Source organism: Macrotis lagotis, chromosome 8 (genome assembly GCF_037893015.1).
Source record: "Macrotis lagotis isolate mMagLag1 chromosome 8, bilby.v1.9.chrom.fasta, whole genome shotgun sequence".
Taxonomy (NCBI): domain Eukaryota; kingdom Metazoa; phylum Chordata; class Mammalia; order Peramelemorphia; family Peramelidae; genus Macrotis; species Macrotis lagotis.
The window spans coordinates 60,013,703-60,029,204 of NC_133665.1; the positions used below are offsets into that span (position 1 = coordinate 60,013,703).

The following is a 15,502-nucleotide window of genomic DNA, read 5'->3' on the forward strand; positions in this document are numbered from 1 at the left end:
TTATCTTTAATATAATTGGAAAAATAAATATGTATTTTTTTTTTTACCAAAAAAAGAAAGCTAAATTTACCTCCTTTATCCAGGCTAAAGAAGTGAAATCTCATATAGTTATTTTACTCACCCAATTCTGTGTCCTGAAGATGTTACTGATCAAGTTTCTTAGTCTCCAGAGGAGGTTCGTCTCAATGAGGAATAGAAGAATGAGGAAAACAAAGCCAGAAACAGCCATAGAAGTCATGTATTTCCCAATCCCAGGAGCTTTCCATGCAAAGAAATTCTCTTGGTATTTAATATCTGGAGATGGTAAAAGGATATGTGTTCACTTTAAAACCCTGGGGTGCTATGGTTTCTCTCTTCCCTTTTACTTATTGTGGAAAGACCTCCCTGTCACTCCCTTCAGATTAACCCAAAAGGGACCCATGTCATTCTTCCCACAATTTGGCTAATCCATTTTCCTATTAACCTTAGATTCCTTACCATGTAGCAAACTCAATGTGGCCATGCCATGAAAGGTTTAGGGAAGAAGTAAATGTTTAGAGAAAGGCCTCAACCTACCTGAACTGCAGCCAATGTTAACTAGGTTCCTGGGAAGAGAAGAAGCCCTGTGTTTCCTTTCCCTCTTCTCCATTACACTACTGGCTTCATTCATATCAAACTGCCTTCTGCTCTGTTGCTTCCAGGTATCCTAAAGTTATAAGTCTGAATTACAGATTTTCCACCGTGTGAATACGGAGCCTAAAACTATCATCAGTTTTTGAGTTACCATTACACTAGAAACCAGAGCTTAGGATACTCTAGAGGTAAGTCTCTAGGTCTCTTGAGGCCATAGCTTGTGGAAGTGGGTCCAAAATACAGTCAGTGTTCAAAGCCCAAATGCAGCCAAGTTGTCCCTAGCAACAAGGGTTAATATTTTTATTCTCTTCTCTTCTTCCTATTCTTCTAGGATATTTATAATACATTACATTCTCTACTTCACCTCTGAACCATGAAAGACAACAAGGAACCAATTATGGCTTGGGAACACATAGTACTGTCACAGTACCAAGAAAAGGAAGAGATCTCAGGAAGATTATCTAGACCAAAAACTCTCATATTATAAAGGAGAGGGATAATGATTTGTTCAACCTGTCATAATAAGAAGCAAAAAAAGTCTTCTGATTCCCTACACTATGCTGCCTTTATTTCTCAATGACCTATAAAGCACAGACCCCTTGGATTTGGGGAAGAAATATATACTCCTCGAGGAGCTCAATTCATATGCTACTGACTTTTCTGAATTTTCCTTGGGTCATCTCTCAAAATCTCCAAGTGCTTTACAGAGATTCTTCCATGTTTGAGAAATAATTTGTGTCTCCTGATGATGGCTCAGCTTTTTTCCTTTCAAGGAAGAGTATATTTCCCTCTAATTTATCCTCTGTCTGCTTTTAAGTATGAAAGGTAAGATATGAAAGGGACTTCTAAACCAGAGGCTAGGGGAATTCAAGATACTCACTAAATTTCTTGCAGTTATGGGCTGCAATCTCAGAGGATGTGCAGTATCTCTTAGTCTCATAGTTTTCAAAAAAATTGCTGATAGACATCCCTAGGCTATGACTGGGCAACACCAGGAAAACCATATCCAAGGTTTTAGAAAGTTGCAATAATTTTAGCCCTGTAATGGAAATGTGACAGATTAGTTTACTGTGCAGCAAACCCATCTTTCTCCAAGACTGTCAAATAACCCTGAAGCCATAACATCCTCTGTACAACAATATTTGTTTCTCACTCTACATGAAAACAAAAGTGTTACTTTGGGAATTTCCTCAAAATGGACCAGGATTGTCAAACTTATGAGCTTTGTATCTTTCACTGATATGGTCAATCAGGCTTAGAAGTCCAAAATTATCTTTGGCCTAAATGAACATTCTTTCTCAAACTAGAGAAAACAGCATGTCAGGGAGGAAATAACAATTCTTCCAAGTTTAATTCGAAATGGTTCCCATTGTGACTTTAGGATGGGAAGAGAAGATAAGGTAGCTCACCCAAGTAGCTTATTTTCCTAATTCAATGTCAGCAGGTCTGATTTAGCTCTAGCATCAGACTGATAGAACTATGAACAGCAGTGATTTTCACTGATATTTCAAGAATTATCTACTTAGTAACAGTTCCCATTCACATGTTCATTTCTCCTCATATACCCATTATTTGGAAAGAAATTACTATGTGTCTGCCAGGAGCAAAGCTAGTGTCAAATTCAATATTCCTCACCTGGCATCCGCAAGATACTGATGATGAGAAAGGTTGCAAGGCCTGAGAGGATGTTGAATATGCTAAGTCGGGTGTAGGCAGCTGCAGCTCCAGAAAAAAAGAAGCTCATCAGGTACATGAGGGGGATGATGGACCAACCATAGAGCATTAAGATCATCAAAGCATCTGCAAGGTGATTATCCTGAGTGAAAACTTCCACATCAAAGGCTCTGAACACCACCTACATCACAGAGACATATTTGGAAGGGAAATGGGGAGAAAAGGGTGAAAAAAGTCTTAAAAAATTAATTCATAATGACATCAGGAAGAAAAAGCAGTGAAATTCTGTTTCTAGTACCTTTTAAAATAGATTCAGAACTCCTGAATCTCCCATAACACATCAAACAACAAACCAGATGTGCTCACTTTCTCTTTATTTATGGAGTCTGAGCACAAGGAGTCTAAAGAGGACTTTTATCTTAGCTAAAGACATTATCTCTCTTCTCTTTGGAAGGAGTCAGAGAGGCTCCTACTTGTGAATATTTCTCAAGGAACACTAGCCTGGGACATTTTAATGAGTATCAAACATAGAGAAATCTAGATCTAGAGAAGACTACTGTTTCTGTAGACTCAGGAAACTGAGGCAAGAAGTTTTAGTGCCAAAAAAGGAGATCCAAATTAAGAGATGATTTATATTATAATTGAAAAGAGGCAAAGAAAAACAAAACAATACTAAATAACTTCGGAACTCCAATCAACACACTGTCCAGTAATGAAGTCAAAGGACTGATGGTGAGATGAGTCTGCTACTTCATTTCAGAGAGATAGTAGTAGACTAGAGGTGCAGACTGAAGAATAAGGTCAATGTACAGACTGATTTAGCTTATATACTTATTAGTTACAAGGAAAAATTCTATTTGGGGGGTAGTCATAGAAAATAACAGCTAATTACATTTTTCTTTTTGGTTTTTGTTTGGCAATGGGGTTAAATGACTTGCTCATAGTCACACAGCTGATAAATATCAGGTGTCTGAGTCCAGATTTGTATTCAGGTCCTGCTGACTCCAGGGTTGGTGCTATCCATTGTGACACCTAGCTGCCCCTAACAGCTATATTCAAAAAATAAAAGAGCACCAGATAAAACATTAAAAAAGGAAATAAAAACAAAAGAAATCTCCTTTAATGTATATGGGAAATAGGGTTTCAACTGAAATATTATTCAAAACTCACCAACAGCAGGGAACAGGAGATAAGGAAGGTAAGAAGATCCCATAACAGAGATGAAAGCCAAAAATGAATGACATAGACTCCACTGACAAACTGAATGTGTTTTGCCTTCATGTCTCTCTCAATGACTGCCAGAATGGAAAATGTACTGGCCAAGAAAGCCATGCTAAAGAGCAAATTAAGAGCTAGGTGAAATCCTGTGTGGGTCCTGCAAGAGACAAAAAGCATAGAGGAGAGCTCTCAGGACACTGAGTTAGGAAAAAAGAGCAATTTTCCTTAATAGGTACACTCCAGAACATGACCTACTTTACTAACAAAAAGTTAAAACCAGCTGGGGGGAGATGCCCATGGAATGAAAACCTAATTTTCTTATACTTACTCGCTGGTTTGTTCTGTTGTGACCTGGCCGGCACCTCGAGGCTGAGGGTAGTTGGAGACAGTAATGGAGGCAGTGGGGCCAGAAAGCAGTTTGAACAGAATATTATCTACAACAGCCAGGGCAGTGGCTGGAGAATGGTAGGCTTGGTTGTTGAACAGAGCTGTGATAATTGTCTGGTCTCCGACATCTTTGAAGGAGGTTGCCACAAGGCATCGTTCATTAAAGCCTTCACCTTCCACTGAGGCCCTAAAAATCAGGAACTCTTCCAAATCACCTAGTATGGGGAAGCAATGAGCAATTAAATTCAGTTAGATAATAAGCACCTACCTGATGAAAATCCTTGTATTAAGTACCAAAGGAGATAGATATATTAGTTGCTATTTTCAGAGTTTACAAGTGTGTATGTGTGTTGGGAGCCAGGGTCTCTAAGCTGCTTGACACAGTCACGGCAAGAAGACTCAAGGCAGCCAGCCACACTGCCTGATGGAACAACATTTCCTTCTTCAATATATATAGGGATTCCATGTATACCTATATTTGTAGGACTAATATTGATTGCAAAACTTACCGATCCTCATAGTGGAATGACTATAAAGGGAGGATTCCAGGGAAATTTCCTAAATAAAACAGATTGCAAACTCTGTCCAAATTTAACAGGATTGCCTCTCTCTGAAGTATACAAAAGGTTCCAACATTATGAAATCTTTGGAAAACCCAACACTGGGAATTCCAAGGAGATGTCAGAATATATACAGGAAAAACAGATACAAGATGGGTTAGGTAGAATTCCTGGGAAATTGACAATTTTGTCCCCCTTACCATACACAGGAATATATAATAAAGATGGTGAAAGAATAGTCAGCATAGGTGACCGATATGTGAATTTTAACAGCCTTAGTTTATTGGGAAAGAATAAAAAGGTCACAAAAACTGGTGTCTATTAACAAGAGCTGAAAGGAAAGTGGTTGTTGAGGGAGTCAACAGATGGGCAGACAAACATAATTGCCCTCACTGTAGGTTGTCAATGGAGTGTGTTGAAAAACATTAGATATGTGGCACAAGAACGTAAAAACATTCCATTAAATGAATTATATCAAAGATTATTATTAGGAAAGTTCTGCTTAATTAATAACTTTACAATGTAGCGACAGACTAGATAACAGCCAGGTTGAGGTCATCACAGTCTGAGCAGGGATAAGAAATTAGCCACATGATTGATAATGAAACTTGTAAACTTCTGTAAAATCAAGAAAAGGATCTTGGCTTGCTTGATGCTTATATAATGATTCTGAGACTATAAAAATAAATCTGAGCAGCTGACAGTCAGTCAACCTGCTTCTTTCTTTAAACCCTTGTGTTGACTCAATTCCTTTTGCTGACTCTATCCCTACTGTCAGGTTCCAGAGACCCTGCAGAGGCTGGACCCCCGCATATGTGTATGTGTGTAGAGGGAGGATAGATGTTCTCACATGACTATACTATATAGATTATAGAATATACAAAGGATATCAAGGTTCTAGAGTTCTGAGTAAAGATACTTTTTGATGGGAGGTCTTGGGGAAAGTTTCATGGAGAAGGCATTTGAGCTGGGTCTTAAAGTATTAGTAGGCTTGCAGTGGGTAACAGGGGAGAATGGCTGGGTGGGAGACCATTCCATGTCTAGGAAATAACACAGTCAAGGGCAAAGAACTGAGCATTCATGGGACATGTCTGCGGAACACAAAAGTACATAAACTACTGGAGAGTGAGTACAAAAATGAGAAATGAAGCTGCTGTTATTGGTTGGTGCTATATTTTTTGCTGTTGTGGAATTCCAGACTAAGGCACTGTTAGGATATGATGGCTTAGTGGACAGAGGGCCTGGCCTGGTCTGGTCCTAAGTTCAAATCTGGACGAGTCACTTAAATACATTTGTTTCATTTTCCTCATTTATAAAATGAGGTGAAGAAGGAAATGGTAAACCACTTCAGTATCTTTGACAAGAAAACCCCAAATTAGGTCATGAAGAGTTGGAGACAACTGAAATGACTCAACAAAAATAACACTGAAGGATCATCGGCATTCTGAATAACACATTGATAGAATGAGATATTCATGAAGATGGTTAAACTGGCACCAGTGTGAAGAACAGATTTGAAGGGTAATGGGACTGGAGATGAAGAAACTAGTTAGAAGACCAATAAAGTAATAGAGATAAGAGGCAAAAGATCCCGGTCAGAGATGATGAGAACAATGGGAGTAGGAAGAAGAGGCTACATGGGAGAGATTCTTTGAAGGTAAAATAACAGAATGAGGCAGCTTATATACTATATTTTAGGAAAGACACTGTTAAACTGGATATCGTCAAATCAGGGCAGCCAAAATGGTCAAGAACATGAATTCATGAAAAAAACATATTTATATTTTCATAAATGGGTTTAAGAATTCTTATCTGAAGAAATGCTTATTGAATTTAACTGAATGAGGTCAACATGAAGGGAAGTGTTAGTAGCATTGTGGAGGGTTCTGACCTTAGCACTATTCTATTTAATACTTTTTATCAATAATGGTAAAAATATAGAATATATGCTTATCAAAATATTCAGGTATGCCAAAACTAAGAGGGATAGCTGGTGCTATCTAGACATGATCAGGGTCCAAAAATCATCTCGATAGGCTGGAATTCAAGAGATTTAGAGGAATTTTATTTTTTTTAATTAAACTATAAAGGTATAGAATGACTGTGCTAAATGGCAAATCATGTGAAAAACTCACAATTACAAGCATCAACAAAAATATGAACAGAACCAATATTTAAAACTCAGGATTCCCCAACCTTTTCCCCAATGGGGGTGGGTCTTAGACTTTCTCATATTTTTAGGATCATCAAAAGGCCTGTGTGCATGCGTGCGTGTGTGTGTGTGTAAGTGTGATTAATGTTGTGAATGGAGTAATCAAACAATGACAACAAGTTTGAATATCAATCAGGTTAAGGCTCAGAGACCTGGGGATACCTAATTGAAGTTCTGTTCTGGGCAGGCAAAAGCAAGCAGATGGAGAACAAGGAAAGGATGCGGAACCATTACCTTTCAAGATGTAAAATAGTTCATTCAATGCTTTAAAATGATGCCTCATACTAAAGCATCTCATCCACTTTCCTAAGTAAAACACTAATGCCACCAGGTGGCATTTTGCTTTAGCTTTCTTCTTTTTGATATATGTCTCCTTAATTTTTCCATAGGAAGCTTATTTCATTGCTGGGTGAACACCAGATAAATCTGAACCTCCATTTCCTCACCTATCAAATTGGGATTTGTACTGTGAGTGACACCATACCCATCCCAGATATTTTTCCTGGCTACTGGCTACTGGCAGATAGCTCTTTTCAGACTAGCAGGACTTACCTAACACCTCCCGAGGAACCTGTTTTTCAGCCTGCAGCATATCTTTAAAGTGTTCTGAAAGCTGTTGATCCAGCTTGGAAGTTCCATAGATGGAAAAGGGCACAACAGTCTGCCCATACTGATCCAAGGTGAGCTGCAAGATGGGGTCATCCCGAATCGCTGAAGAGTAGTTGAGGGCCATGAGAGCCAAGGTGATGCAAGTCAGGGGCACAAGGATCTGGGCCACTAGAATCTTCCAGTTGCGCCAGCTGTACAAGGCCTTCTTTATGAACATGGAATAGAATTGCTGGCAGTGAAGGTAGAACTACAAGAAAGAGATGACAAACTTGGAATTACAGAGATTAAAGCAAGTCAATCTACTCCAGATTCTGGGCCAGTCAATATTTATTTATTTATTTTTTTCTTTTTGCAAGGCAATGGGGTTAAGTGACTTACCTAAGGCCACACAGCTAGGTAATTATTAAGTGTCTGAGGCCAGATTTGAACTCAGGTGCTCCTGGCTCCAGGGCTGGTGCTCTATCCACTGTGCCACCTAGCTGCCCCCTGCCAGTTAATATTTAACTGAAACTTGGTCATCAAAAGAAAACACAGGTTACCCAGGACAACTCTGAAGAGAAGCCTTGCTGGTTAAGCTCTGACATATCTCAGCCAGCAGGCCAAGCTGCTTTGGTTTGTCCAAGGTATTAATTGAAAAGAAAAGAGACCAATTTCTCCTTTGAAGTCACTGGTAGGGATTGAGTAACTAGAGAAGAAGAATATCACCTTTTATCCATTTTCAAAATGTTTTTGATATATATTTTGATATATATTCTTGCAGAGCATTCACACCTGATCAAAGAAGAAGAAACTGGGAATCAGAAAAGGTGAAATAATGTTGCTCTAGGGTCCAAGGCTGCATAAGTGAGATAGCCAGGATAAGAACAGACCACCTGAGTTTAATGTTCCTCCCAGAACTTTTCTATAGAGGGTCAGATGATTACTGCCTTGGTTAATATGTAAATAGATCTGGAAGAATACTTTCACTCTCACGCTGCATGGCAGAGAGGCCAACATCATGATCAATTGATTCTTCCATGGCAGGTATTGCTAATATTTCTTTGGATTCAAATAGTTAAAACTAAAGGGTGTCACATATCTATCCTGAAATTGCCAGGCTTACTGTCCCAAGTAAGAATGCTCACCCTGGAAAATATTACTTGTACAAAAATATTCATAGCTGCTGTGTTTGTGGTGGCAAAAAATTGGAAATTAAGTAAATGTCCTTCAATTGGGGAATGGCTTAGCAAACTGTGGTATATGTATGTCATGGAACACTATTATTCTGTTAGAAACCAGGAGGGATGGGAATTCAGGGAAGCCTGGAGGGATTTGCATGAACTGATGCTGAGTGAGATGAGCAGAACCAGAAAAACATTGTACACCCTAACAGCAACATGGGGTGATGATCAACCTTGATGGACTTGCTCATTCCATCAGTGCAACAACCAGGGAAATTTTGGGCTATCTACAATGGAGAATACCATCTGTATTCAGAGAAAGAATTATGGACTTTGAACAAAGACCCAAGACTATTACCTTCAAATTAGGAAAAAAAACACCATTATATTATTATGTAATTTTACTATCTCATACTTTATTTTTCTTCCTTAAGGATATGATTTCTCTGTCATCATATTCAACTGAAATCAATGTATAACATGGAACCCATGTAAAGACTAACAGAGTGCCTTCTGTGGGGGGTGGGGGGAGGGAAGCAAGAATGGGGGAAAAAATTGTAAAACTCAAAATAAATAAAATCTTTCTAAAAAAAATAAAAAGTGGCGGCTAGGTAGCGCAGTGGATAGAGCACCAGCCCTGGAGTCAGGAGCACCTGAGTTCAAATCCGGCCTCAGACACTTAATAATTACCTAGCTGTGTGGCCTTGGGAAAGTCACTTAACCCGATTGCTTTGCAAAAACCTAAAAAAAAATAAAATAAAAAAAAGAATGCTCACCCTGGTGTTAAATTTGATGGCATTACAATCTTCCTTGATCAAGGCCCCAATGCTGTCGGTGAGATCCATTATTCCACTGAGGTTGTTATCCATGGCCCAGTCACTTGCCCGCCTCTCATGCTGGTACTGCAAGGCAGGAAGCTGTATGGCTTGGATATCCATGCTTGAATCTACGAGTTTACCAACTCTGAACCAAAAAAATACAAGACATATTTTTTATCATGAATGAAAATAAAATTTGGTGTGTGTGGATTAAATCAATATGAAAAACATGAAACTGAAAAGTCTATTCAGCACTCCTACTGAACAAAGGAAATGAAAGAAAAAAGGAAGTTCCTCAATTTATTTATTTATTTTTGCAAGGCAAATGGGGTTAAGTGGCTTGCCCAAGATCACACAGCTAGGTAATTATTAAGTGGTTGAGGCCGGATTTGAACTCAGGTCCTCCTGATTCCAGGGCCGGTGCTCTATCCACTGTGCCACCTAGCTGTCCCTCCTCAAATTATTAATAGTGTTTTCTTTCTATGATTTCCTAATCTATGAATGCAGTCAAAGAGTTAATAAACACTTGTTAAGAGGTTACTATTTGCCAGACACTGTGGAAAGTGATGGGGATAAAAGGAAAGGCAAAAGACAGTTTCTATCCTTACAGTCTAAGTGGGGAACAATACACAAACAATGATGTACAAACAAGTTATATATAGGATAAACTGGAAATAATCAACACAGCCAGGAACACTAGAATTCAAGGAGAAGGTGGGATTAAAACTGGGACTTGAGGGGCAGTTAGGAGGTGCAGTGGATAGAGCACCGGCCCTGGAGTCAGGAGGACCTGAGTTCAAATTTAGCCTTAGACACTAGCTGTGTGACTCTGGGGAAGTCACTTAACCCTATTGCTTTAAATAAATAAAATAAAAAACTCCAACAAACTGGGACTTGAAGGAAGCCAGTAGATGGAGATGAAAAGGGAGAGTATTCCAGATGTGAAAGAAAACCAATGAAAATGCTTAGAATCAGGAGACAGAATATCTTGTTCAAGGAATGGCAAAAAAGTTGGTGTCACTGGATCAAAGAATAAATTGGAGTGGAAGAACATTATAACGTGTAAGAAGAACTGAAAGTTGGAGGGAGCAGCTAGGTTATGAAAGGAATTAAAAGTCAATGGGTGGTTTATATATGAATTGGTGTTAGTTGAACAAGGGACAGACACAGTTGGACCTGCTCTTTAGAAAAATTACTTTGGAGACTGAGAAGAGAATGGACTGAAATGGGGAAAGACTTGTGGCAGGCAAACCAATCAAAGAGTTATAGAAATAGTCCACACATAAAGAGATGAGGGTGGCAATATCAGGAGAGAAAGCAATACATTTGAGAGCTGTTTCAAAGGTGAAATTAAATATAGCTAACCCAAGTCTGTCTTTTAAGCTGTAGTCTTACATTATGAATTGACTTTTGGTCTTTTAAAACTAGATAGTTGATGTCTTGAAAATAAAATGTCCAAATCAGTAGGAAATATCAAGACCAACTCTTATCTACCCCTTCTCTGAACTTCTTTATTTCTATCAAGTGTACCATTATCTTTTTAGTCTCCCAGGTTCAAAATCTTAATGTCATCCTCAACCCACTCTCACTCATTTCATGTATCCAATTAATTGCCAAATCCTTTTGCTTCTATCTCCATCATATTCCTCACATATGTCCCCTTTACTCTACTTGAATATTGAACACCCTAGTTCTGGCCCTTATTATGTCTCAACTGAGTTATTTCAAGAACTCCTATTTGGTCTCCCTGGCTCAAGTCTCTTTCTACTTTAATCCATTCCCCCAGTTTCTAAACTGATCTTCCTAAAATGGAAATCCATATCATTCCCCTTCTCAAAAAAAATATCCAATGCTTCCCTTTTGTCTATAGAATCACATATAAACTTCACTGACTGGCATTTAAAGTTCATTACAGGCCCCTTTTTTGCCTCTCTAGTCTTCTTACACAGAATGTGATACTGGAACTGATTCTTTAAACACAAAAAACAGGAATTCTAAGAGGCAGAAGGAGATTATTTCAGGCATGGTGGACAACCTGCATGAAGGCACTGAAATGGATCAGATCATTTACTCTTGTTTTGCTTTAATAAGACCATTCTAAAGGAGACCTGGCTATTAAAAATGCATTCCCAGATTTTTCAGTCTTCTTTTCATTCATTTAATGCAGAAAACTCAAGTTTCATAAGAGTAACAGCAGCTTAATTAAGTAATTTGTTTTCAACACTAGAGAACAACACACTAATGTTTATATAGTTTTTTAATTTTTAATTTTACTTATTTATTTAAGACAATGGGGTTAAGTGACTGAGGCTGAATTTGAATTCAGGTCCTTCTGACTCCAGGGCTGGTGCTCTATCCACTGTGCCACCTAGCTGCTCCTGGTTTTTTAAACAGTTTTTACAAAAGAGAGGCAAAGGAGTTATTTTTATTCCCATTTCACACAAATTCAAAGAGATTACTGTGACCACAACTACCACAGTTATCAGAACCCAGGTCTTCTGAGTCTTGGAATTCAATGTATTTTGTACTATAACTTGCTGCAGATGTCTGTAATCAGTGTGAGAATCCTCCAATTAGGTTATCTAAGTACTATGTTTGGTATAATAATTCTGGGAGAATTAAGCATCAGTTATTAATTCTGCCAAATATTCACCTAGAGAAAAATCTGGACTGGGAAGACATTCTTCATGAACATCTTTGTCTGAATCTTTAGATTTAGCCAAATTTCTGTTATAATATAATGTGTGATAGTCTCTAGGATAAATCTAGGGAAAATTATATATACTTTAACCTTAGGCATCAGTATTGGACTCTCTAACCAGTTTGTCTCTGTTCTAGCAATGGACATCTTAGAATACACTGAAGAACAAAATTTTTCCCTTCAATATTTTAACCACCAATATTTCTAAGCTCTAAGTGACCATAACAACAAAGCTCAGAGTTAAATACACACCTAAGGAAGACTTCTTCCATGGTAGTGACTGAAGCACCATAGCTGGCAATGCCCAACTCTTTCTGTTTCAGTTCCAGTTCAGTAAAAAGAGTTTCAAACCTAGGAGGAAGGTGATAGAATGAAAATGACAAGTTTGGTTGTCCTTTTTTTAAAAAAAATCCATTAAAAAACAATAGGTATTTAAGTATGTGAAATATATAAGAATTATGAGTATATCAGTAAAATAAAACAAATCCAAGACTACAAACTCTTTCCATTGTTTTACAACTGTTAGCCCTATTCCAAAAGGAGTAACAGCTTTAATGAAGCAATATCTATATCATCCTTTTCATTTTTTACCTTTTCTGGATGTGCATAACATGAATTTGTTGATTTTTAATAGCAAGGTTATAGTCAACACATATATGTTGTTCTTGGTTCTACTTTCTTTACTCTGCATCACTTTATATACATATGCTTGTATTTTTTTGAATTCTCCATAAATACTGTACAATTATATTTCATTCCATTTATTTACAATAATTTGTTTAGTCATTCTTCATCTAAAGGAGCTAGGTAGCCCAGTGTATAGAGCACTGGGTCTAGAGTCAAAAAGACCTGAGTTCAAATCTAAACTTATACTTTTACTAGCTGTGTGTACCTGGGCAAATCATTTAACCTGTCAGCTTCCTCAGCTATAAAATGGAGATGAAAATAGCATCATCTCTTGAAGTTATTGTGAGAATAAAATAAGATAATACTTGTAAAGTGCTTAGCGCAGTGATTGGCACAGTGAGTGGCTATATAGATGCTAATTATTATTACTATTTTTATAGAAGTTTTAAGATAATTTATTTATGTATATATATATATATATATGTATATGAAGGCACTGAATTGATCAGATCATTTACTCTTGTCTTATTCTAAAGGAGACCTGGCTATTAAAAATGTATACACACAAATACAAATTTCCTGTAGGAATTATTGAGGATTTTATAACACACAACATGAAAAAAGATTCAGTCTTCATAACCTCTAAACTGAGAATTATCTAGTTGCTCCATATATATATAACCTGTTACTTACTAACATTTAATATAACTAGATTTCTTTTATTATTCCTACCAGTCAAAGCATTTCTACAGAATCTTAATGCTTACTTAGTGAGGGAAAAGTTTTTGAAAAAAAGTTGAACATTTGCTTCTTTGCCCAGAAAGGCAAGCAGGGATACTTAAAAATCCTTGAAAGTGTCACTTTTTTCTGGTGATTACACCAATGGATTTCATCAAATAAAAAAAAACACTGAAGAAATAGTTTCTGGCTAGATTAAAAAGAGAGAGAAAGAAGGGGAAAAAAGACCCCAAACATTTAGGCTGTTTCTGCTCTATTTGAAAAATGAAAATATCAAATATGAATGTAGGTCCACTCTCATATTATAGTATAATAAAAATCTCACCAAGTTGAAAAAATGTCCAAGACCCAGTAGATGGTCCATTTTCAAAATGATCTGGGTGCCTCCTTGAAATTTGCTACATGATTTGACTTACAGTGAAATGGTTACATTGAATTTCCACCAGTTAACCAGCTTTTGAGCAAAGCATCTCGATTTACTGATATAGGTTTCAATTTTAATCACATTAGGTAGAGCAATGTTGAATCTCAGTTACTAAGGACATTGATGGGGTAAGATTTTGAGTGGTGAATGCTAATTGTTATTATAATTTAAAATTTTTGTTTCTGGTTTGGTTTTATTAATTTTTTATTATTATTATTATAACTAGATCTGCTAGGAAAATTTTTTTGGCAACAGGTCTTTATTTGTTCCTAGTTAATAGACTCCTTGGAATATAATATCAGCAATGAGACTGCTAGTTCAAAGGTTACATATTTTTCTAACTGTTATTCCATAATGCTTTCCAAAACAATTGGCCCAGTTTCACACTTTTACTAGTCATGTTGACAGTATGTCTGTTTCATTATAGCCTTGCCAATATTGAATGCTGTTGTTGATTATCTTTGCCAATTTCATAGGAGTGGATTTCAGAGGTGTTTTGATGTGTTTTTTTTTCTTAGTTTTTTGTTTTTGTTTTTTTGCAAGGCAATGGGATTAAGTGACTTGCCCAAGCTCACACAACTAGGTAATTAGTAAGAGTCTGAGGTCGGATTTCAACTCAGGTTTTCTTGACTGCAGGGCTGGTGCTCTATTCATTGCGCCACCTAGCTGCCCTTTGATGTGAGTTTCTGTGATTTAGAGGTTTTGAATTTTTTGGTAAGATTATTGATAGTTTATATAATTTTTTAAATATTTACCTACTTTGAACAGCATATAATATGAAATGAAAAACTTTATCTTCTGATGGATTTGAATTAGTACCCTTTAAATTTTAGAAATCATTGTTTTACCTGAAGTATTTGATAAAAAGATTTTTAAATATAATCAAATCTATTTTAGTTTTAAAAATTTCCTCCAAGTCACTCAGATCTTGTCAAGAATTAATCCTTTTCCCACAGTTGTAAAAAATATAATTATCTCTTTTATTTTAACTATTTTGTGTAAGCCTTAAAAAAATATTTGTACTGTTGCTAATGGTGTTCTAGGACAAGTTTAATGACCAGTTATAAAATTGTAGCAAGGCATAATTATAAGTTTAATCTTCATTTTTAACATTTCCTCCATCCTTTCTTAAGTTTAAAATGTTAATATATGAAATGATTTAGAGTAAATAAAGAACAAAAAAAAGATTAAAAATTTTGACAAGGACCATGTGGTTAAATTCAACAAAATAGTAAATTAAACCCTGATTTGTAGTATTTGCACATTTCTAAAATGCTCACACTGAAAATTTAATAATTAAGTCTTGAGTGCTGATTTTCATGTTAGTTCTAGTACAGCTTTGCCTGAGTCATTTAATGGTGAGAAGTTTCAGTCTGGTCCCAACTTTGTTCAAACCACTATCCAGTTTTCTCATATAATTTTTGCTGAATAATGGAATGCTTTCCCTAAGTTTTGTGGTTCTGTATGTATCAAAAACTATGATACTACATATACCTGGTTTGGGCTTGCTAGTATTAACCTCTGCTAAGATCAAATTTTTTTATATCAGTACCAAAGGGTTTTGATTGTTTTGGTTATACAGTATTAAATGGAATCTGGGAATCTTCATTGCTTAATTTCCCTTGGTATTCTTTCCCTTCTTTTGTTCCCCATATGAATTTATCATTTTACTTAATTCTATAAAGTATGTCATTGAACTACTGATCAGTATTAGTATTAAATCTATTGAATAATTTGAGAAGTATCACATTTATTACATTAG

At 36.6% G+C, this 15,502-nt stretch overlaps 1 protein-coding gene across 2 annotated transcripts in view; it reads right to left on the minus strand.

Moving 5' to 3' along the window:
* The window catches only part of ABCA3 (ATP binding cassette subfamily A member 3), a 123,966-nt gene that overhangs the window by 19,787 nt on the left and 88,677 nt on the right, over positions 1-15,502 (minus strand). For both annotated transcript variants that reach the window (XM_074197262.1, XM_074197263.1), the window contains exons 17-24: positions 12,204-12,302; positions 9,209-9,395; positions 7,216-7,519; positions 3,833-4,106; positions 3,457-3,661; positions 2,248-2,467; positions 1,493-1,651; positions 122-294 (exon numbers count right to left, since the gene is read on the minus strand). In XM_074197262.1, the coding sequence (XP_074053363.1) occupies positions 122-294; positions 1,493-1,651; positions 2,248-2,467; positions 3,457-3,661; positions 3,833-4,106; positions 7,216-7,519; positions 9,209-9,395; positions 12,204-12,302 (1,621 nt within the window). The remainder of the gene's footprint in view (positions 1-121; positions 295-1,492; positions 1,652-2,247; positions 2,468-3,456; positions 3,662-3,832; positions 4,107-7,215; positions 7,520-9,208; positions 9,396-12,203; positions 12,303-15,502) is intronic.